Raw genomic sequence first — 23,121 nt, forward strand, 5'->3', positions numbered from 1 at the left:
TGTTGGGGGGGAAAAATATATATATACTGTATTTGAGTATGCATCTTGCAACGAGCTTGTTAATGGTGCACAGGACTATTTAGTTATGTGAAGAGTTGTGATAGCTGTCCAGGCTACTGAAATACATCGGCTTTACTGTTTCCCGGCCAACAAGAGTGAATGACTAATGGAATGTTTTGTTTTTTTCATAGTTCTTCATTTGCATGAATACGTAGCTCCTGTAAGTGTTTCGATGATGGGAATAACATATTGCTAATTCAGAACGCTTCAGGCATTTCCGACAGTTTCCAATCTTATTTCTGATCTCTGCAGGTATGCTGACAAAATATATAACTATAATGTAGTATGCATTCATACAATTTAAAGTGGTATACAATTCTGTCCTCTTGGTGTCACTGTAATATCATCGAGGCCATACAAGTGTTCGTCCCTCCCCTGAAAAAGCTTTTGTTTGGTACCTCAAAGCATTTGATGTAAGCATGCCAGTCGGATTAGACCGTGTGGGGCGTTTTTCTAAAGATGCCATATTAAACTGTTCGGGTATGGAGAACTGATCATTCATAGAAACAGACACCTGCGTGTTAATGATCTTTGATAATGATGGGGAGCGTAAGACGGTCAAGTGACTACTGTTGGTTTGCTATTTATTTGTCGCTTCCACTGCTGTTTTTCGGAGAGCAGGCTGTGGCTGAATTAAGGTATTCTATTCCAGAGGAGGTGAAAGAGGGGACTGTTGTTGGAAATGTTGCGAAGGATCTTGGTTTGGACAAAACATCTTTGATTGAACGACGGTTCCGTGTTGTGTCTGGATATAAGGATATATTTTTCGAAGTAAACCCGGACAACGGTGCTTTACAGGTCCGTAAGAAAATCGACAGAGAGGAGCTTTGTCAGGGAAGTGGTGCATGCTTAATGGAGCTAAAAATCCTTGTTGAAAATCCACTGGAAATGCACCATATCGTTGTAGAAATCACTGATGTAAATGATCACTCCCCTAGTTTTCCTGAAAAGCAACAGACATTTGAAATATTTGAACAAACATCTACAGGGACGCGATTCCAACTGCACGCGGCCCGTGATCCCGACGCAGGAATGAACTCTATCCGCACATATACATTAATGTCAAACGATCACTTTGAAATAGATATTAGTCAAAGCGATGAAGATAAAATACCATTTTTAGTGCTGAAAAAGTCCTTAGACAGAGAGCAAAACAATAAACACTTATTATTTGTTACAGCAGTTGATGGAGGTAAACCTCAAAGATCAGGCACACTAAATGTTTCCATTATTGTTCTTGACAGTAATGATAATCGTCCGATGTTTAGTCAAGATACTTACCAAATTGAAATATATGAAAACGTTCCAGTTGGTACAACTGTTACAAGACTAAACGCAATGGATTCAGACGAAGGCACTAATGGAGAAACAGAGTACAGCCTTAGTAAAACCTTGAGACGTAATGTTTATGACATTTTTGAACTGGATAGTTTAAGTGGAGAACTTAAAGTGAAAGGAATCGTGGATTTTGAAGAATCAGAAATCTATAAAGTAGATATTGAGGCATCGGATAAAGGGCAACCTCCATTAACAGGAAGATGTAGAGTCGTTATTAAAATAAAAGACGTCAATGATAATCCACCAGAAATTGAAATCACATCACTGTCAAATACAGTGTCTGAAGATTCAAAGCCTGGCACTGTCATTTCCCTCATCAGTGTGACAGATAAAGACTCAGGTGTCAATGGAAAAATTATTTCACACATAACAAATAACGTGCCTTTTGAATTAAAGCCCTCCTATAAGGACAATATATATTCAGTTGTCACTAAGGGGTTTCTGGATCGAGAGGAGGTGTCACATTATGAAATAACAATAAAAGCCACCGACTGTGGCGAGCCTCCCTTATCGACTTTTAAAACCCTGAATATTCAAATATTGGATGTGAATGACAACAGACCACATTTCGAAAAAAAATCTTTAGAGTTTTACCTTTCAGAAAATAACATTGCTGGTACGTCAATATTCTCTGTAAGCGCTACGGACAATGATATGAATGACAATGCAGCTATTTCATATCACATTGTTAGAGGAGAAAATGGAAATGAAATGTCGTCTTTCCTAAACATTAATTCAGATAATGGACACATCACCGCGCTAAAAAGTTTTGACTTTGAAACTCTGAAAACGTTCCAGTTCCAAGTTGTCGCCACAGATTCTGGAACTCCGTCACTAAGCAGCAACGTCACAGTGAACGTGTTCATTCTGGATCAGAACGACAACGCTCCAGTCATCCTGTATCCAGTCAGCTCTAACGGTTCTGCTGAAGGTGTGGAGGAGATTCCCCGCAATGTGAACGCAGGACACTTGGTGACTAAAGTCAGAGCCTATGACGCTGATATAGGATATAACGGCTGGTTACTCTTTTCACTGCAGCAAGTTACTGACCACAGTCTCTTTGGTTTGGACCGCTATACAGGACAGATCAGAACACTTCGCTCATTCACAGAGACAGACGAGGCTGAGCATAAACTGGTCATATTGGTCAAAGACAATGGGAACGTTTCACTCTCGGCAACAGCTACTGTGATTGTTAAACTTGTGGAGCCAAAAGAGGCTTTTGCAGCATCTGATTTTAAGAGTTCTGCAAAAGTTGACGATGAAGACAATGTTACATTTTACTTGATGATAACTTTGGGCTCAGTTTCTGTACTTTTTCTCATCAGTATCATCATACTGATTGCAATGCAGTGTTCAAAAACCACAGACTATACTTCTAAATATCTACAAGAAACAAATTATGACGGGACACTGTGTCACAGTATCCAATACAGATCTGGAGATAAACGCTACATGTTAGTTGGACCCAGGATGAGCATAGGATCTACTATAGTCCCGGGAAGTCATGCCAATACACTGGTGGCTCCTGACAGGAGGAGAACATCTGTAGAGGTAAGGCTTTAATATGTAGCGCTGCCTACAAAGAACTGTTTTGAATTACACTGTGGTTTTCTAGCAAATATTTGCTCTAACATCCAATTGCATAGTGATCCACACTACTACAGTTCCTATCAAATACAAAGAAGCAAAAACTTAGGAAAGAAGCTTTCTGTTGATATTATGTAAGGTTTGTGGACTTGTTGCCTGATTCAGCACGTTTAATCCAAGGTCATAACTGTTTGACATACAGTACCAGTCAAAGGTTTGGACACACGTCATCATTCAAGTGAATAGGAAGGTGTGTCCAAACATTTGATTAGTACTGTATATGTCAGTGAGTACTCTATTTCTGGGAGAAATGATTTAACTTAGCATATAATAATGTGGGACACAAGTCACTGGTTTTATATGCTAGATCCTGTCTGTTCCACAATTTACTCTTAGCTCCTCTCATCCTTTGGAAAGGTTATGCATACTGTTATACTCTCAAAGACCTTAAGAGTAACAAAAGTGTTTGTTTTTAATGAATAAAAAAGGGGAAATACTTCCCAGGGAGAAGAAAGAATAAAAAAGTTTATACCTTTGTGACTGAGGTGTCTGTTTGGTAAGGTGTTGGTAAAGAGTTTTAGCAATGACTTTCAACATTTTTTACAACATCATAAGTTAAGTTCTGTACGTTGTTGGTGATTGTAAATATATACAGTATAGGCATTGTGTAAAAGGCATAATAATTGAGTACAACATTTTGTGGTTAAGTTGAGAAAAAGGCTGCAACTCTGCTTGTGATCGCTGTCCATGGTGCTGAAATTCAAAGGCCTCACTACTGTCAAGTGAAAAGTAGAGCAAAGCAGAGGAAATATGTTAAAATAAATAGGCTAGTATTTTTCCACAAACCCTTGTTTGTATTACCACTTAGGAGTTTCAACTATTTATAATCTTGTTGTGCATATTTTATTTCATTGTAATGTCTTTTTTCCTGTGTGTAACAGAGAGGGAGAGAGAAAGAATGAACAAACAACAAGGATGCAGCCTTAAGAATTTAAGAATTTTGAAGGTTTCTTTTCTTTTTCTTTTTTTTACATCATTGTGAATTGTTTATGATCATGTTGGTTTTCAAAACAAGCTTCTCCTCAGCTTCTCTAATATTCTGTGGTGGATTTCTTGACAAAACTGTATAACCTAGTACACCATTTTAACTACACTGTCTAAGGTGTTGTCCTCTTGGTGTCACTGTTACATCAATAGGGCCATAAAGGACTCAGTCCCTCCTCTAACAAAGCTTTTGTCTACCACCTCACGGCAGATGATACATTTGATTTAAACATGCGAGTCGCATGAGGCTCCGTGGTGTTTTCTCTAAATATGCGATACTCGCCTGGCTGATATAAGGAATTATTTGTTGCAGAAACGGGTTGGAGTGTATATACGTCTTTTTGAATAAGGATGGAAAGCGAAAGACGATGTCGGTCACTGGCCATCTGTTGGCTTGGTTTTTATTTGTCTCTACTGCTGTTTTTTGGAGAGCGGGCTCTGGCTGAATTGCGGTACTCTGTTCCAGAGGAGGTGAAAGAAGGAACTGTTGTTGGAAATGTTGCTAAGGATCTTGGTTTGGACAAAACCTCGTTGATTGACCGACGATTCCGAGTGGTTTCTGGATCCGCGGACGCGTTTTTCGAGGTAAACTCGGACAACGGTGCCTTACAGGTCCGTAAGAAAATCGACAGAGAGGAGCTTTGTCAGGGAAGTGGTGCATGCTTGATGGAGCTAAAAATCCTTGTTGAAAACCCCCTGGAGATACACTATGTGGTTGTAGAAATGACTGATGTAAATGATCACTCCCCTAGTTTTCCTGAAAAGGAACAAACATTTGAAATAGGTGAACAAACATCTCCGGGAACACGATTTCAACTGCACGCAGCCCGTGATCCTGATGCTGGAATAAACTCTATCCGCACATATACATTAACGGGAAACGATCACTTTGAAATAGATATCAGTCAAAGCGATGAAGATAAAATACCATTTTTAGTGCTGAAGAAGTCCTTAGACAGAGAAAAAAATACTAAGCACTCGTTAATTATTACAGCAGTTGATGGAGGTAAACCTCAAAGATCAAGTTCTCTAAATGTTTCCATTATTGTTCTTGACAGTAATGATAATCGTCCAATGTTTAGTCAGGATACTTACCAAATTGAAATATATGAAAACGTTCCAGTTGGTACAACCGTTACAAGAGTGAATGCAATAGATCCAGATGAAGGCACTAATGGAGAAATAGAGTACAGCCTTGGTAAAACCTTGAGAGGCAAAGTCTATGAGATATTTGAATTGGACAGTTTAAGTGGACAAATTAAATTGAAAGGAGACGTGGATTATGAGGAATCCGAGATTTATAAACTGGATGTTGAGGCATCAGATAAAGGAACACCTCCATTAACAGGAAGGTGTAGAGTAACTGTAAAGATAAAAGACGTCAATGATAATCCACCGGAAATTGAAGTCACATCACTGTCAAATAAAGTGTCTGAAGATTCAAAGCCTGGCACTGTTATTTCCCTAATTAGTGTGAGAGATAAAGATTCTGGTGTCAATGGAAAAATTATTTCTCGCATAACCTCAGATGTACCTTTTGAATTAAAGCCTTCCTATAAGGAAAACACATATTCAGTTGTCACTCAAGGATTTTTGGATCGAGAGTTGGTGTCACATTATGAAATAACAATAAAAGCCACCGACTGTGGTGAGCCTCCCTTATCTACTGTAAAAACCCTGAATATTCAAATATCAGACATAAATGACAACAGACCACATTTCGACCAAAATCCTTTACAGTTTTACCTTTTGGAAAATAATGTTGCGGGAACATCTATGTTCTCTGTAAGTGCAATAGATAATGATGTGAATGAAAATGCAGCAATTTCTTATCATATTCTTCGAGGAGAAAATGGAAATGAAATGTCATCTTTCCTTAACATTAACTCTGATAATGGACACATTACAGCACTAAAGAGTTTCGACTTTGAAACTCTGAAAACGTTCCAGTTCCAAGTTGTCGCCACAGATTCTGGAACTCCGTCATTAAGCAGCAATGTCACAGTGAACGTATTCATTCTGGATCAGAACGACAACGCTCCAGTCATCCTGTATCCAGTCAGCTCTAATGGTTCTGCTGAAGGTGTGGAGGAGATTCCCCGCAATGTGAACACAGGACACTTGGTGACTAAAGTCAGAGCCTATGACGCTGATATAGGATATAACGGCTGGTTACTCTTTTCACTGCAGCAAGTTACTGACCACAGTCTCTTTGGTTTGGACCGCTATACAGGACAGATCAGAACACTTCGCTCATTCACAGAGACAGACGAGGCTGAGCATAAACTGGTCATACTGGTCAAAGACAATGGGAACGTTTCACTGTCAGCAACAGCTACTGTGATTGTCAAACTTGTGGAGCCCAAAGAGGCTTTTGCAGCTTCTGATGTGAAGAGTTCAACTAAAGTTGACGCGGAAGACAATGTTACATTTTACTTGATGATAACTTTGGGCTCAGTTTCTGTACTTTTTCTCATCAGTATCATCGTGCTGATTGCAATGCAGTGCTCCAAATCCACAGACTATACCTCTAAATATCTACAAGATGTTAATTATGATGGGACACTGTGTCACAGCATCCAGTACAGATCTGGAGACAAACGCTACATGTTAGTTGGCCCCAGAATGAGTATAGGATCTACTATAGTCCCGGGAAGTCATGCCAATACACTGGTGGCTCCTGACAGGAGGAGAACATCTGTAGAGGTAAGGCTTTAATATGTAGCGCTGCCTACAAAGAAATGTTTTGAATTGTACTAAGCATATGTTTGCCCTTAAATTCCATTGCATAGTGATCCAGACTACTACATTTCCCATAAAATACAAACCACATAAACGTAAAGAAAGTTTAATGCTTTCTTCTTCACATTATGTAAGATTTGTGGACTTTTGTCTGATTCAGCATGTTTTAATCAGTGTCATAATTGTTTGACATATATGTCAATGTCACTCTGTTTCCGTGAGAAGTGATTTAACTTTACCAGCCAGCATACAATAATGGATTCAACTCCCTTTTTCTATTTGTTAGATCCCCTGTCTGGTCCACAAGTTGCTCTTAGCTCTTCTCATCCTTTGGAAAGATTATGCACACCGTTATACTCTCAAAGCTATTATGAGAAACAAAACAGGTATTTCCCATAGACAAGAAAGAATTACAAAACTTGCAACTTTGTAATTGAGGTGTCTGTTTGGGAAAGTGTCAGTAATGAGTTTTATCACTGACCTTCAAGAATTGTTTAAACTTTTTTTTAACAATATCATAAGTAAAATTCTGTAAGTTGTTGATTGTTAGTATTTATATGCATTGTGTAAGGGACTTAATAGTTAAGCACCCAAATTCTGTGGTGCAGAAAAAGGCTACAAGTCCGCTCATGATCGCTGTCCATGGTGCTGAAATTCAAAGGCCTCACTAATGGCGAGCGAAAAGTAGAACAAAGCAGAGGAAATACGGTAAAATAAATAGACTAGTATTTTCCACAATTCCTTGTTTGTATTACCACTAAGGAGTTTCAGCTATTTATATTCTTTTTGTGCATATTATATCTTATTTTATTGTAGTGTATTTTTTTCACGTGTGTAGCAGAGAGGGAGAGAGAAAAGGTAAACATATGATAAGGATGTAGCCATAAGAACCTTTGAGTCTTTTACATGGTTGTGAATTGTTTATGATCATGTTGGTTTTCACGACCAGCTTTTTCCTCAGCTCTTTCTCTGATATCCCCTATTGTATTTCAAACCTAAACTATACAGTACAACCTACTGTAGTATACCATTTTAACTAAATTTTCTTAAGTGTTGTCCTCTTGGTGTCACTGTTACGTCAATAAGGCCATAAAGGACTCAGTCCCTCCTCTAACAAAGCTTTTGTCTACCACCTCACGGCAGAGGATACATTTGATTTAAACATGCGAGTCGCATGAGGCTCCGTGGTATTTTCTCTAAACATGCGATACTCGCCTGGCTGATATAAAGAATTATTTGTTGCAGAAACGGGTTGGAGTGTATATACGTCTTTTTGAATAAGGATGGAAAGCGAAAGACGATGCCGATCATGGGGCTTCTATTGGTTTGGTTTTTATTTGTCTCTACTGCTGTTTTTCGGAGAGCGGGCTTTGGCTGAATTACGGTACTCTGTTCCAGAAGAGGTGAAAGAAGGAACTGTTGTTGGAAATGTTGCTAAGGATCTTGGTTTGGACAAAATCTCGTTGATTGACCGACGATTCCGAGTGGTTTCTGGATCCGCGGACGCGTTTTTTGAGGTAAACCCGGACAACGGTGCCTTACAGGTCCATAAGAAAATCGACAGAGAGGAGCTTTGTCAGGGAAGTGGTGCATGCTTAATGGAGCTAAAAATCCTTGTTGAAAACCCCCTGGAGATACACTATGTGGTTGTAGAAATTACTGATGTAAATGATCACTCCCCTAGTTTTTCTGAGAAGCAACAGACATTTGAGATAGCGGAACATTCATCTCCGGGAACACGATTTCAACTGCACGCAGCCCGTGATCCTGATGCTGGAATAAACTCTATCCGCACATATACATTAACGGGAAACGATCACTTTGAAATAGATATTAGTCAAAGCGATGAAGATAAAATACCATTTTTAGTGCTGAAGAAGTCCTTAGACAGAGAAAAAAATACTAAGCACTCGTTATTTGTTACAGCACTTGATGGAGGTAAACCTCAAAGATCAGGTTCACTAAATGTTTCCATTATTGTTCTTGACAGTAATGATAATCGTCCAATGTTTAGTCAGGATACTTACCAAATTGAAATATATGAAAACGTTCCAGTTGGTACAACCGTTACAAGAGTGAATGCAATGGATCCAGATGAGGGGGCTAACGGAGAAATAGAGTACAGCCTTAGCAAATCATTAGCACGAAAAGTCTACGAGATATTTGAACTCGATAGGTTAAGTGGACAAATTAAATTAAAAGGAGGGTTAGATTTTGAGGAATCTGAGATTTATAAACTAGAAGTTGAGGCATCAGATAAAGGAACACCTCCATTAACAAGCAGGTGTAGAGTCATTATAAAGATAAAAGACGTCAATGATAATCCACCAGAAATTGAAATCACATCACTCTCAAATACAGTGTCCGAAAATTCAAAGCCTGGCACTGTTATTTCTCTCATCAGTGTAACAGATAAAGACTCGGGTGTCAATGGAAAAATTATTTCAAGCATAGCCAATGACGTGCCTTTAGAATTAAAGCCCTCCTATAAGGAAAACACGTATTCAGTTGTCACTAAGGAATTTTTAGATCGAGAGAAGGTGTCACATTATGAAATAACAATAAAAGCCACCGACTGTGGTGAGCCTCCCTTATCTACTGTTAAAACCTTTGACATTCAGATATCGGATGTAAATGACAACAGTCCACATTTCGACGAAAACCGATTACAGTTCTACCTGGTAGAAAATAACTTAGCTGGAGCGTCAATATTCTCTGTAAGTGCAACAGACAATGATGTGAATGAAAATGCAGCTGTTTCATATCATATTGTGAGAGCAGGGAGTGAAAATGATGTAACATCTTTCCTAAATATAAATTCAGAGAATGGACTGATTTCAGCGCTAAAAAGTTTCGACTTTGAAACTCTGAAAACGTTCCAGTTCCAAGTTGTCGCCACAGATTCTGGAACTCCCTCATTAAGCAGCAACGTCACAGTGAACGTGTTCATTCTGGATCAGAACGACAACGCTCCAGTCATCCTGTATCCAGTCAGCTCTAACGGTTCTGCTGAAGGTGTGGAGGAGATTCCCCGCAATGTGAACGCAGGACACTTGGTGACTAAAGTCAGAGCCTATGACGCTGATATAGGATATAACGGCTGGTTACTCTTTTCACTGCAGCAAGTTACTGACCACAGTCTCTTTGGTTTGGACCGCTATACAGGACAGATCAGAACACTTCGCTCATTCACAGAGACAGACGAGGCTGAGCATAAACTGGTCATATTGGTCAAAGACAATGGGAACGTTTCACTCTCGGCGACAGCTACTGTGATTGTCAAACTTGTGGAGCCAAAAGAAGCTTTTGCAGCTTCTGATGTTAAAAGTTCAGCAAAGGATGATGAGGGGAATGACGTGACTTTTTACCTGATGATAACTTTGGGCTCAGTTTCTGTACTTTTTCTCATCAGTATCATCGTACTGATTGCAATGCAGTGCTCCAAAACCACAGACTGTGCTTCTAAATATCTACAAGACACAAATTATGATGGGACACTGTGTCACAGCATCCAATACAGATCTGGAGACAAACGGTACATGTTGGTTGGACCCAGGATGAGTATAGGATCTACTATAGTCCCAGGCAGCCATGCAAATACTCTAGTGCTTCCTGACAGGAGGAGAGCATCTGGAGAGGTGAGTAAATATTTGTATTTGCTATATATACTATAACTTAAGGCTTACTTTTGTCATTATTGGATATAAATTGAGCCCACATGAGGATCATTTCAACAAACGTACATATAACATATTCAAAACACTTACATATATTGTGACATTTGGTACTGATCAATTTGGAGTGATAAAATGTGTTATTACGCACATTCACAGGGTGGCAGTATCTTATCAGTATAGCTTCTAAGAACAGGATACACATGAGTCCGCCCCTTCTACGTTCAGTCTGGTTACAACATTTAGCTGCCAGTCTTGGAATAACCGCAAGGTGACTATTCTTCTTTCGTGAAACACATTACAAGGAGAATTGAATATACGTCATGCTGTAATGGATACAAAAATCTAGACAAGTGGATAATTATGGACGCGTTTGGATTCGTACTTTTACCCCAAAACATGAAACAAAGAGGATGGGAGTCATGGCGACAGCGGCCACATTTGTTCGGCGTTCTGGTTTTGCTTTTGTTTTTCGGAGCAGCCTCGGCACAGCTGAGATACTCCATATCTGAAGAGCTCAAAGAGGGAAGTTTTGTTGGCAATATAGCTAAGGATTTGGGAATAGACCTGAATATAATGAAGCAGAGGGGATTTCGTATCATGTCCGGCTCGACTGAACCTCTTTTCAAGGTAAATGAGAATGACGGGGTCCTTTATGCGATACATAAAATTGACCGAGAGGAAGTATGTAAGGAGAGCAGTGTATGTTTAATTAACCTTAAAACTGTTCTTGAAAACCCACTAGAAGTACATTATGTCACCGTAGAGATAACAGATTTGAACGACCACTCTCCCGCATTTCCAGAGAAAACAAAAAGGCTCGAAATTTCCGAGTCTGCGTTACCGGGGGCAAAATATCAGTTACAAAATGCCCACGACCCTGACGGTGGCACAAACTCTGTTCAACAGTATAAAATCAGTCAGAATGACCATTTCCGTCTAGAGGTTAAAGATCGAGGAAGAGATGGGAAAACTCCAATTTTACAGTTACAGAGGCAGCTGGACAGAGAGACCAAACGTAGCCATAAATTGGTGCTGACGGCTACTGATGGTGGAAACCCCCCAAAGACAGGCACGATTGAAATATACATAGATGTTTTAGATGTCAATGACAATATGCCAGTGTTCACCAAAGATACATATGCAGCCGTTCTACAAGAGAACGCCCTAGTCGGCACGACAGTCACTCAAGTTAACGCAACCGACTTAGACGACGGTCCTAATGGAGAAGTTGTTTATTCATTTGGAAGTGATGTAAAAAGTAAAATTCGAGAGCTGTTTCATATTGACTCTGTTACTGGAGAGATAATTGTGAAAGGTCGTGTGGACTTTGAGGAACAAGACAGCTATGACATAGATATACAGGCTTCTGATAAGGGAATCATTCCGTTCAGAACAGATAAAAGTGTAATCATTAAAATTGCAGATATAAATGACAACGCGCCCGAGATAGAAGTGGCATCACTGTCAAGTGCAGTTTCAGAGGACTCTAGACCTGGAACAACTGTAGCGCTTATCAGCATTGCTGATCTGGACTCTGGCATGAACGGCAAAATAATAAGCTACGTCGCCGAAGACAGTCCTTTTACATTAACGCCATCAATACAAGATAACATGTTTGCTGTTGTCACTAAGTCACAGCTTGACAGGGAACAACAATCAAGATATAATATTACAATAATCGCCAAAGACGCAGGCGAGCCAGCCTTAACATCCGAAAAGACTATTAGCGTTTTTGTGTCAGATACAAATGATAACAGTCCGGAGTTTTCATTGAGTCCCTATACTTTCTACATCACCGAAAATAATCCCCCAGGAGCCTCTGTGTTTTCCGTGAGCGCGTCTGATCGTGATGAGGGAGATAATGCTGTTATTTCGTATCACATTCTGAGGAACGCAGGTTATGAAAATAAAGTGACGTCGTTTCTTAACATTAACTCTGATAATGGAGATATTTTGGCGCTAAAAAGTTTTGACTTTGAAACTCTGAAAACGTTCCAGTTCCAAGTTGTCGCCACAGATTCTGGAACTCCGTCACTAAGCAGCAACGTCACTGTGAACGTGTTCATTCTGGATCAGAACGACAACGCTCCAGTCATCCTGTATCCAGTCAGCTCTAACGGTTCTGCTGAAGGTGTGGAGGAGATTCCCCGCAATGTGAACGTAGGACACTTGGTGACTAAAGTCAGAGCCTATGACGCTGATATAGGATATAACGGCTGGTTACTCTTTTCACTGCAGCAAGTTACTGACCACAGTCTCTTTGGTTTGGACCGCTATACAGGACAGATCAGAACACTTCGCTCATTCACAGAGACAGACGAGGCTGAGCATAAACTGGTCATATTGGTCAAAGACAATGGGAACGTTTCACTCTCAGCAACAGCTACTGTGATTGTCAAACTTGTGGAGCCCAAAGAAGCTTTTGCAGCTTCTGATGAGAAAGGTTCTGCAAAAGTTGACGATGAAGACAATATCACATTTTATCTGATGATAACTTTGGGCTCAGTTTCAGTACTTTTTCTCATCAGTATCATCGTGCTGATTGCAATGCAGTGCTCCAAAACCACAGACTATACTTCTAAATATCTACAAGACACAAATTATGATGGGACACTGTGTCACAGCATCCAATACAGATCAGGAGACAAACGGTACATGTTAGTTGGACCCAGAATGAGTATAGGATCTACTATAGTCCCGGGCAGCCATGCCAATACTCTGGTGCTTCCCGACAGGAGACGTGCGTCTGAAGAGGTAAGATCAGTAGTTTGACTCCCTTTTCTGTAAGTTTTTATAGCTTAAATTTGTTTGTATTACATTCAGATTAATGATATTTTACTTAATTACATGCTCTCGAGATTGAAGGTTGTGCATCTGTCAGTAATGTAATCGGTTTTCTAGTTTGTATTTGCGGGATCACGCTAATTAACGTCCTTTGTCATGAAGCATACACTCTTCTACACTGATACCGGTGGGGAGATGAGTTGTAGTTGATGGCATTTGTGCACTGGCAAGTTTCAATATCAACTGAGTGGGGGTGTGAATTTGTTAGTGATATTACATGCAATATAGGAGAGTAGCTGTCTTAGATGCATCACAGCTTCGGATGTGTGATTCCTACTGCTATGAAAGATGGCTGGTTTATCTCCTTCTCTTCCTGCTGAATCAAAGAGGGCTGTTTGTGCCAGACTAAACATCTATTTTTACAGTCGCTGTCTTATCCCACTGTGATGCATGTATACAAGTGCACTGGTGGTTTAGCCACAGCATCTGAGTTCAGGCTGTCACTGTCCGTGGTGCTGAAATGTTCTTGAGCACGTCCCTCTCCCCCCTTTTTTTCTTTTTTTTTTTTATGTGAAACGCGACACTCATTTGAAGCATGATACTAATCGGTAATATTGTGATGTAAAAGTTAATGTGTTCATGGATTATCTGTTAAATCAAGTTGCAGGGGCATCTTTGCCTCCTTTCTGCTTTGTAAGTGGAAATATGTCAGGACGCTTTTCTCCATTGTTAAAAAAAAAAGAAGAAGCTTTTATCTGCGTGCAAAGTCCACTTTAATACATTTTACTGTTGCTCCAAATACAGCACTGCAGTGTGATTCTCGGTCACTTGGTGTCAGTATAATGACAAATAATGCTTCCACACGTTTTCGTCATAGCCACTAGACCCATCCCATTCGCTTAACACCATAACTGACAAAACCCTTTACGTGCTAACAGCTTGAATGCACACCTCGGCTTTGTAAAAACTCTAATGCTCTGTTGGAGAACGATTGGATTATGACAACGAATGTGAAGGAGGAACTTTACGGTAGTATACGAGTATAGATCTTTGAAATCTGTTTGTATTCTAAATGTTTCATCTTCACATCATGGAACAAAGACGACGCCAGACATGGAGAGAGCGGACAAAGTGGGCTGCCTACATGATGGTTTTTGTTACGTTTTGGAGCGGAGCGTCCGGACAATTCAGATATTCCATCTTCGAGGAAGTGAACGAAGGAACTGCTGTTGGAAATATTGCGAGGGATTTAGGTCTCGATAAGACCACACTGAAACAGAGGGGGTACCGTACTGTCTATGGCTCGACAGAGCCTCCTTTTCAAGTAAATCAGGACGATGGTATCTTGTATGTGAACCGAAAAATTGACAGAGAGGATGTGTGCGACCGAAGCAAGATTTGTCTAATTGATTTAAAAACCGTGTTAGAAAATCCACTGGAGGTCCACTATGTAACAGTAGAGATTCTGGATGTAAACGATCACGCACCACGCTTCCCCGAAAATGAAAAGATGTTAGAGATTTACGAATCTGCGTTACCAGGAACAAGATTTCAGTTACAAGCTGCACGTGATGCTGATAGTGGTTCATTATCCGTTCAGCAGTATAGCTTAGGTCATAATGAACATTTTCGTTTGGAGGTGAAAGATCGTGGTGAGGACCGAAAAACTCCTAGTTTAATTCTTCAAAAGCCACTTGACAGAGAATCTATCAAGACACATGTGTTACTTCTGACAGCCATTGATGGAGGTAAACCTCCTAGGTCCGGTAACATGACAATCATTGTAGATGTTTCAGACGTTAATGATAACCCCCCAGTTTTTACCCAGGATTCCTATACTGTGCAGTTAAAAGAGAATTCTCCTCTTGGTACTACTGTTATTCAAGTTAATGCAACAGATTTGGATGAAGGCTCAAATGGTGAAGTTGTATATTCATTTGGCAATGACGTGGATGCTCAGGCACGTGCACGTTTTGATTTAAATCCAAAAACTGGAGAAATTACAGTGGCAGGAATCATAGACTTTGAAGAGAGTGGCAGATATGAAATAGATATCCAGGCATCTGACAAAGGTGCACCTACACTGACAACAGACAAAACCGTCATTATAAATATTGTTGACCTAAACGACAACGCACCTGAGATTGAGATAACATCTTTTTCACACGCGCTACCAGAAGATTCAAAACCAGGAACCACAGTGGCCTTGATTACTGTTAAAGATTCAGATTCTGGTCTCAATGGAAAGGTAATGTGTTACATAAACCAAGACCTTCCTTTTATGCTCACTCCATCTTTACAAAATAACATGTATTCCCTGGTAACAAAATTACTTTTGGACCGAGAACAGCAATCGGAATATGATGTAACAATTGTAGCTAAAGACGCAGGTGAACCATCATTATCATCAGATAAAACTATAAAAATTGTTGTGTCAGATGTGAATGATAACCGCCCGGAGTTTTCACAGAGCCCCTATACTTTCTACATTACTGAGAATAACAACCCCGGAGCGTCTATTTTATCAGTTACAGCCCGTGATCATGATCAGGGGAGTAATGCTCTTATTTCATATCTCATATTAAGGAATATGGGCGGAGAACATTTGTTTACCTCCTTTCTAAATGTTAACAGTGAAAATGGAGATATTTCAGCGCTGAAAAGCTTCGACTTTGAAACTCTGAAAACGTTCCATTTCCAAGTTGTCGCCACAGATTCTGGAACTCCGTCACTAAGCAGCAACGTCACAGTGAACGTATTCATTCTGGATCAGAACGACAACGCTCCAGTCATCCTGTATCCAGTCAGCTCTAACGGTTCTGCTGAAGGTGTGGAGGAGATTCCTCGCAATGTGAACGCAGGACACTTGGTGACTAAAGTCAGAGCCTATGACGCTGATATAGGATATAACGGCTGGTTACTCTTTTCACTGCAGCAAGTTACTGACCACAGTCTCTTTGGTTTGGACCGCTATACAGGACAGATCAGAACACTTCGCTCATTCACAGAGACAGACGAGGCTGAGCATAAACTGGTCATACTGGTAAAAGACAATGGGAACGTTTCTCTCTCAGCAACAGCTACTGTGATTGTCAAACTTGTGGAGCCTAAAGAGGCTTTTGCAGCTTCTGATGTTAAAAGTGCAGAAAAAGATGATGAGGGGGGAGACGTGACTTTTTATCTGATGATAACTTTGGGCTCAGTTTCAGTACTTTTTCTCATCAGTATCATCGTGCTGATTGCAATGCAATGCTCTAAAACCACAGACTATACTTCTAAATATCTACAAGACACTAATTATGATGGGACCCTGTGTCACAGCATCCAGTACAGATCTGGAGACAAACGCTACATGTTGGTTGGACCTAGAATGAGTATAGGATCTACTATAGTCCCGGGCAGCCATGCCAATACACTGGTGCTTCCTGACAGGAGGCGGGCATCTGGGGAGGTAAGAAGTTTATAACTCTGTACAAATTACTGGAGGAGTGTCTATTGCCTTTTTTACCATGACAAAACATTTGATATTTAATATTTATAGTAATGGAAGTCCTTGTGTTTAACATAATTGTTTTGGCCTGGAAACGTTTTTACGTTGTTGTTGACGTCTTCCCCTGACCACGCTTCTGTATTCCATATCTTTGTAAAAAATGCACTTGTCACTGTCCGTGGTGCTGAAGCTTGGCGTAGCAGCTAAAATCTTACACGGAGGGATAACAGTGATGTAAACTGTCATGCTTTATTAGCACAGTAATTAATAACATGCACTGCTTGACCAGAATCGATATTTCAAATGTCTTGAGTTTGAATATTGTAAATCTATGCATATTTTCAGTCTCAGGAAAAAACGCAAGGTGTCAGTATATGAACACGGTGATAGCACCTCCGTTTATTTTCGTGGTCCCACCCCCTTTGTCGACTTATCATTCAGTCTTCGCCGGAATCAGTCGACCACGGGCATCACATCAGTGGTTTTACGTGCATCAATAACATTGTTTTTTATGGATCAATACATTTTCCTGGCTTTTTAATGAGCGTGTGGCGAAGGCAAGGGGATTTTGTTCCTTGACCGGAGGATTATTCTTGGTTTTGTTACTGCAAGTAACAAAAAAATGAAACAAAGAGGATGCTCGACGTGGAGGCCATTACGCGGCTGGGTTGCAGCGGTGCCTTTATTGGTTCTTCTAACGAGTGGGGCTTATGCGCAAATCAGATATTCCATCTCTGAGGAAGGTAAGGAAGGAACGGTGGTCGGAGATGCAGCAAAAGATTTGGGACTTGATAAAAACACCTTAAAGGATAGAAATTTTCGTATTGTGTCTGGCTCCACTGAACCTCTCTTCCTGGTAAACCAAAACGACGGCATTCTGTACGTGAAACGAAAAGTAGATCGTGAGGAAGTATGTGGACGAAGCAGCACGTGTCTGATCAACCTGAAAACTGTACTGGAAAATCCCTTGGAGATCCATTATGTTGCTGTTGAAGTGGTAGATGTTAACGACCATTCACCTGCCTTTTCGGAGAAAGAAACGAATTTAGAGATCTCAGAGTCAGCCGTAACAGGGGCTCGGTTTCAGCTTCAAGCTGCACGGGACGCAGACAGTGGGCAGTTTTCAATTCAGCAGTACAAACTGAGTCACAGCGAACATTTTCGTGTAGAGGTTAAAGATAGGGGAGATGATCGTAAAATTCCCTTTCTTGTTTTACAAAAACAGTTAGATAGAGAGACATCTGTGAAACACAAACTGTTACTGACAGCAGTGGATGGAGGGAAGCCAGCAAAGTCGGGTACTATAGAAGTCAATGTGGAAGTGCTGGATGTAAATGACAACTCTCCCACGTTTACAAAAGACGTTTACTCAGTAACGTTAAGTGAAAACACACCAGTTGGTGCAACAGTTGCTCAGGTTAACGCAACTGACTCGGACGAGGGTTTAAATGGAGAGGTCATATATTTATTTGGAAAGGAGGTTGATAGTAATATAATGGACCTATTTGGGTTAAATCAGGAAACTGGAGAGATAACAATTAAAGGCAAAATTGATTTTGAAGATAACCAAGCCTATGAGATAGATATAAGAGCATCCGATAAAGGAGCTGCTCCTCTCACAACTGATAAAAGCGTATTTATAAAAGTGATAGACGTTAATGATAATGCCCCCGAGATAGAGGTCACTTCATATTCTAACAGTATTCCTGAGGATTCCAGGATTGGGACCACTGTGGCGCTTATTAGTGTCAATGATTTGGACTCTGGCCCAAATGGAAAAGTTATTTGCTTTTTAAATGACTTTTCTCCTTTTGCATTGGCAACGTCGATGCAAGATCGTATGTACTCTATAGTTACCCAGGCTTCACTGGACAGGGAGAATCAGGCTCAATATGATGTGAGAATATCGTGCAAAGACTCAGGTGAGCCAGCCTTGTCGTCTGAAAATACAATAACAGTTGCAGTTTCAGATGTGAATGATAACAGACCAGAGTTTTCACAGAGTCCCTATACTTTCTATGTCACTGAAGCTAATGAGCCAGGTACCTCTGTATTTTCGGTTAAAGCTTTTGATCGTGATGAAAATGACAATGCAGTAATTTCATATCACATTTTAAGAGATGGAAGCGAAGGAAATAAATTAATTTCATTCCTTAACATAAATACTGATAATGGAGATATTATGGCGCTAAAAAGTTTCGACTTTGAAACTCTGAAAACGTTCCAGTTCCAAGTTGTCGCCACAGATTCTGGAACTCCGTCATTAAGCAGCAACGTCACAGTGAACGTGTTCATTCTGGATCAGAATGACAACGCTCCAGTCATCCTGTATCCAGTCAGCTCTAACGGTTCTGCTGAAGGTGTGGAGGAGATTCCCCGCAATGTGAACGCAGGACACTTGGTGACTAAAGTCAGAGCCTATGACGCTGATATAGGATATAACGGCTGGTTACTCTTTTCACTGCAGCAAGTTACTGACCACAGTCTCTTTGGTTTGGACCGCTATACAGGACAGATCAGAACACTTCGCTCATTCACAGAGACAGACGAGGCTGAGCATAAACTGGTCATACTGGTAAAAGACAATGGGAACGTTTCTCTCTCAGCAACAGCTACTGTGATTGTTAAACTTGTGGAGCCCAAAGAAGCTTTTGCAGCTTCTGATGTTAAAAGTGCAACTAAGGATAATGAGGAGAATAATGTGACTTTTTACCTGATGATAACTTTGGGCTCAGTTTCAACACTTTTTCTCATCAGTATCATTGCGCTGATTGCAATGCAATGTTCAAAAACCACAGACTATACTTCTAAATATCTACAAGACACTAATTATGATGGGACACTGTGTCACAGCATCCAGTACAGATCTGGAGACAAACGCTACATGTTAGTTGGACCCAGAATGAGTATAGGATCTACTATAGTCCCAGGCAGCCATGCCAATACTCTGGTGCTTCCTGACAGGAGGAGAGCATCTGGAGAGGTAAGACTTTAAAAACAAAGTTTTATACAATATGTTTACAAGCATTTAGTTCTATGTTAGCCTTTTGCTTGAAGTTTTCTTCCTAAAATGTCTCTACAGCCTTTTGCTTAGGGAACAGTGCCTTATATAACACAACAAACTCAAAAATATAATACTTCTTGTTAAGTGTGTGGCTTTCTTGTATGTATTCCAATTAGTTTATTTGAGTTGACCGTTACAAATGATACAATTAATTACTGTAATATTTTTAAATGCCTTAAAGGGTTTTACTGCAACATTTGCTAAAGTAGATGCGATTTTTAATATGTGAATGGTGTTTGTATCATATGTTCTAGAGTAATGTATTCCAGTGGCTTTATTGTCTCAGTTTGTCTGAAATGTAAGCACAAAGACAAAGGCTGCAACATCTGCTTAGGTCGTTCACTGTAGTCAAATGGTCAAAGCCGATCAGTTTCAAGTTTTTTTTATTAATGTGGGAATGTATTACCTCTTTACATTTTAAGGTGGTTTTTGATCTGGTAAAATTTCTCTAATATGTGTAAATAACAATTATAACGCTTGGTGTCAGTGTAGTTCAGTATTCCAATGCATTGAGCAGGATTTTACGTCACGGGCTTTATCTGAACCGATGCCTTGAATCTTTCTCAAATGGCATAGGGAGCTGTATCGGGATTGGCAGCAACGAGTTTGTTTTATTATCATCAGTTTTTGTAAAAGCAGACATTGAGGATCGTTCAGGACCATGACGCATTAAGTCTCGTTAATAATACAGCGCATTTGATGGACTATTCATTTTCATCAGCAAGTCATGAAACAAAGAGAATTGAAAGCGTGGAGGGAGCGACAGCGTTGGTTTGCCTTTATGCTTGTTTTGGATGTTTTATGGAGCGGAGCATCCGCACAAATCAGATATTCGATATCAGAGGAAATTCAAGATGGGACCGTTGTTGGAAATATAGCTAAGGATTTGGGACTAGATAAGAGTGCGCTCAAAGACAGAGGGTATCGCATCGTAACAGGCTCAACTGAACCCCTGTTTCAGGTGAATCAAAATGACGGTATCTTGTATGTGAAAAGAAGAATAGACAGGGAGGAGGCATGCGAGAGGAGCAGCCCATGTTTGATCAATTTGAAAACGGTGCTAGAAAACCCGCTGGAGATTCACTACGTGGCAGTGGAAATACTCGATATCAACGATCACTCGCCTGCTTTTTCAGAAAAAGAAAAAAAGCTTGAGATTTCTGAATCGGCCTTACCAGGAACGAAATTTCAACTGCAGGCGGCGCGTGACCCTGATGTAGGCCAGTTCTCCATTCAGCAATACACACTCAGCCATAACGAATATTTTAGAATAGAAGTAAAGGATAGAGGCGAGGACCGTAAAGTACCATTTTTAGTTCTGCTGAAACAGCTGGATAGAGAAACAGCTGGGAAACATAAACTTCGCCTAACAGCTGTTGATGGAGGGAAACCGGCGAAGTCTGGAGCTATAGAAATAATTGTGGATGTACTCGATATCAATGACAACTCGCCCGTCTTCACTAAAGAGTTTTATTCTGCCACACTTAAAGAAAACGTACCCGTTGGCACTGTAGTGATTCAGGTGAATGCGACAGACTTGGATCAGGGTGCAAACGGCGAAGTAATATATTCATTCGGTAACGAAGTTGATTCAAAATTAATGGATCTCTTCAGTATCGATCCAAACACTGGTGAAATTCATGTAACTGGTCAGATTGATTTCGAGAAAAGTAAGAGTTATGAAATTGACATAAAAGCATCTGATAAGGGACCAGTTCCTCTAACAACTGATAGAAGTGTTATGATAACTGTTATTGATGTAAATGATAATGCTCCTCAGATAGAAGTGACATCATTTTCGAGCTCTATTCGGGAGGATTCAAAGATAGGGACTACAGTGGCCCTGATCAGTGTCAGTGATTTAGACTCTGGCATCAATGGTAAAGTCATTTGCGCAATCAGCCAAGATGTCCCTTTTACGTTATCTCCATCATTACAAGAGAACATGTACGCTGTTGTTACCAAGTCGCAGTTGGACAGGGAAAGTATTTCTCAATATGATGTCACAATAATTGCAAAGGACACGGGCGACCCATCGTTCTCAACTGAAAAGACTATAAGCGTCGTCGTGTCAGATGTAAACGACAACAGTCCGGAGTTTTCATCAAGCCCCTATACATTTTATATTAAGGAGAATAACAGCCCCGGAGCCTCAGTATTTTCAGTAAAGGCCAACGATCGTGATGAAAGTGATAATGCTCTCATTTCATATCATATTTTGAGAGATGCAAGTGGAGATAATAAATTGACTTCATTTCTCAACATAAATACTGAAAATGGAGATATTTCGGCGCTAAAAAGCTTCGACTTTGAAACTCTGAAAACATTCCAGTTCCAAGTTGTTGCCACAGATTCTGGAACTCCGTCACTAAGCAGCAACGTCACAGTGAACGTGTTCATTCTGGATCAGAACGACAACGCTCCAGTCATCCTGTATCCAGTCAGCTCTAACGGTTCTGCTGAAGGTGTGGAGGAGATTCCTCGCAATGTGAACGCAGGACACTTGGTGACTAAAGTCAGAGCCTATGACGCTGATATAGGATATAACGGCTGGTTACTCTTTTCACTGCAGCAAGTTACTGACCACAGTCTCTTTGGTTTGGACCGCTATACAGGACAGATCAGAACACTTCGCTCATTCACAGAGACAGACGAGGCTGAGCCTAAACTGGTCATACTGGTGAAAGACAATGGGAACGTTTCACTCTCAGCAACAGCTACTGTGATTGTCAAACTTGTGGAGCCCAAAGAGGCTTTTGCAGCTTCTGATGTTAAAAGTGCAACTAAGAATGATGAGGAGAGTAATGTGACTTTTTATCTGATGATAACTTTGGGCTCAGTTTCAACACTTTTTCTTATCAGTATCATCGTGCTGATTGCAATGCAATGCTCTAAAACCACAGACTATACTTCTAAATATCTACAAGACACAAATTATGATGGTACACTGTGTCACAGCATCCAGTACAGATCTGGAGACAAACGCTACATGTTAGTTGGACCAAGAATGAGTATAGGATCTACTATAGTCCCGGGCAGCCATGCGAATACTCTGGTGCTTCCTGACAAGAGGAGAACATCTGTGGAGGTAAGACATATTTAAGTGCAAACTGTGAGGTGACTTACTATATTATTTGTTTACTAAAGATATCAACTATAGTTCCCTGGGGAATGTTTTGCATAGCATGGCATCAAATCTGCTGGCTTCCCTGGCACTTATGACCCGATGTTATTTTTATGGCTCATATTTATCAGAGCAACAGATGATAATTAAAGTTGACTTGAATAGTTAAACAGCACTTAATTTCTTAAATTCTTAAAAACCATTTTGC

General features: G+C 40.3%; 7 protein-coding genes across 7 annotated transcripts; all 7 read left to right on the forward strand.

The window, feature by feature from the left end:
* The first annotated feature begins 496 nt into the window (after window positions 1–496).
* On the forward strand, window positions 497–2,964 carry LOC122989846 (protocadherin alpha-8-like). Its single transcript, XM_044362863.1, has one exon. It carries the CDS (start codon window positions 598–600, stop codon window positions 2,962–2,964), a length of 2,367 nt encoding a protein of 788 aa, XP_044218798.1. The 5' UTR covers window positions 497–597.
* Window positions 2,965–4,383: 1,419 nt separating this feature from the next.
* On the forward strand, window positions 4,384–6,750 carry LOC122989848 (protocadherin alpha-8-like). The gene has a single exon (XM_044362866.1). It carries the CDS (start codon window positions 4,384–4,386, stop codon window positions 6,748–6,750), a length of 2,367 nt encoding a protein of 788 aa, XP_044218801.1.
* Window positions 6,751–8,057: 1,307 nt separating this feature from the next.
* Window positions 8,058–10,631, forward strand: LOC122990990 (protocadherin alpha-8-like). The gene is made up of 2 exons (XM_044364579.1): window positions 8,058–10,412; window positions 10,608–10,631. The coding sequence occupies exons 1-2, from the start codon at window positions 8,058–8,060 to the stop codon at window positions 10,629–10,631; spliced, it is 2,379 nt and encodes a 792-aa protein (XP_044220514.1).
* A 216-nt stretch (window positions 10,632–10,847) lies between these two features.
* On the forward strand, window positions 10,848–13,223 carry LOC122989842 (protocadherin alpha-3-like). The gene has a single exon (XM_044362859.1). The coding sequence runs from the start codon at window positions 10,848–10,850 to the stop codon at window positions 13,221–13,223; it is 2,376 nt and encodes a 791-aa protein (XP_044218794.1).
* A 1,102-nt stretch (window positions 13,224–14,325) lies between these two features.
* On the forward strand, window positions 14,326–16,701 carry LOC122989841 (protocadherin alpha-7-like). The gene has a single exon (XM_044362858.1). It carries the CDS (start codon window positions 14,326–14,328, stop codon window positions 16,699–16,701), a length of 2,376 nt encoding a protein of 791 aa, XP_044218793.1.
* Window positions 16,702–17,347: 646 nt separating this feature from the next.
* LOC122989843 (protocadherin alpha-8-like) lies at window positions 17,348–19,720 on the forward strand. The gene has a single exon (XM_044362860.1). It carries the CDS (start codon window positions 17,348–17,350, stop codon window positions 19,718–19,720), a length of 2,373 nt encoding a protein of 790 aa, XP_044218795.1.
* Window positions 19,721–20,378: 658 nt separating this feature from the next.
* Window positions 20,379–22,892, forward strand: LOC122990992 (protocadherin alpha-8-like). Its single transcript, XM_044364584.1, has one exon. The coding sequence runs from the start codon at window positions 20,517–20,519 to the stop codon at window positions 22,890–22,892; it is 2,376 nt and encodes a 791-aa protein (XP_044220519.1). The 5' UTR covers window positions 20,379–20,516.
* Window positions 22,893–23,121: the final 229 nt, after the last annotated feature.

The sequence above is a fragment of the Thunnus albacares genome, chromosome 10, assembly GCF_914725855.1.
Source record: "Thunnus albacares chromosome 10, fThuAlb1.1, whole genome shotgun sequence".
Taxonomy (NCBI): domain Eukaryota; kingdom Metazoa; phylum Chordata; class Actinopteri; order Scombriformes; family Scombridae; genus Thunnus; species Thunnus albacares.

What these genes read in the sequence shown, in the direction of transcription:
- LOC122989846 (XM_044362863.1), top strand. Translation starts at nt 598, where the DNA reads ATGATGGGGAGCGTAAGACGGTCAAGTGACTACTGTTGGTTTGCTATT.
- LOC122990992 (XM_044364584.1), top strand. Translation starts at nt 20,517, where the DNA reads ATGAAACAAAGAGAATTGAAAGCGTGGAGGGAGCGACAGCGTTGGTTT.
- LOC122989841 (XM_044362858.1), top strand. Translation starts at nt 14,326, where the DNA reads ATGGAACAAAGACGACGCCAGACATGGAGAGAGCGGACAAAGTGGGCT.
- LOC122990990 (XM_044364579.1), top strand. Translation starts at nt 8,058, where the DNA reads ATGGAAAGCGAAAGACGATGCCGATCATGGGGCTTCTATTGGTTTGGT. An exon ending in GGAGGAGAGCATCTGGAGAG is followed by an intron (nt 10,413 to 10,607) that starts GTGAGTAAATAT and finishes GCACATTCACAG; the next exon opens with GGTGGCAGTATCTTATCAGT.
- LOC122989843 (XM_044362860.1), top strand. Translation starts at nt 17,348, where the DNA reads ATGAAACAAAGAGGATGCTCGACGTGGAGGCCATTACGCGGCTGGGTT.
- LOC122989842 (XM_044362859.1), top strand. Translation starts at nt 10,848, where the DNA reads ATGAAACAAAGAGGATGGGAGTCATGGCGACAGCGGCCACATTTGTTC.
- LOC122989848 (XM_044362866.1), top strand. Translation starts at nt 4,384, where the DNA reads ATGGAAAGCGAAAGACGATGTCGGTCACTGGCCATCTGTTGGCTTGGT.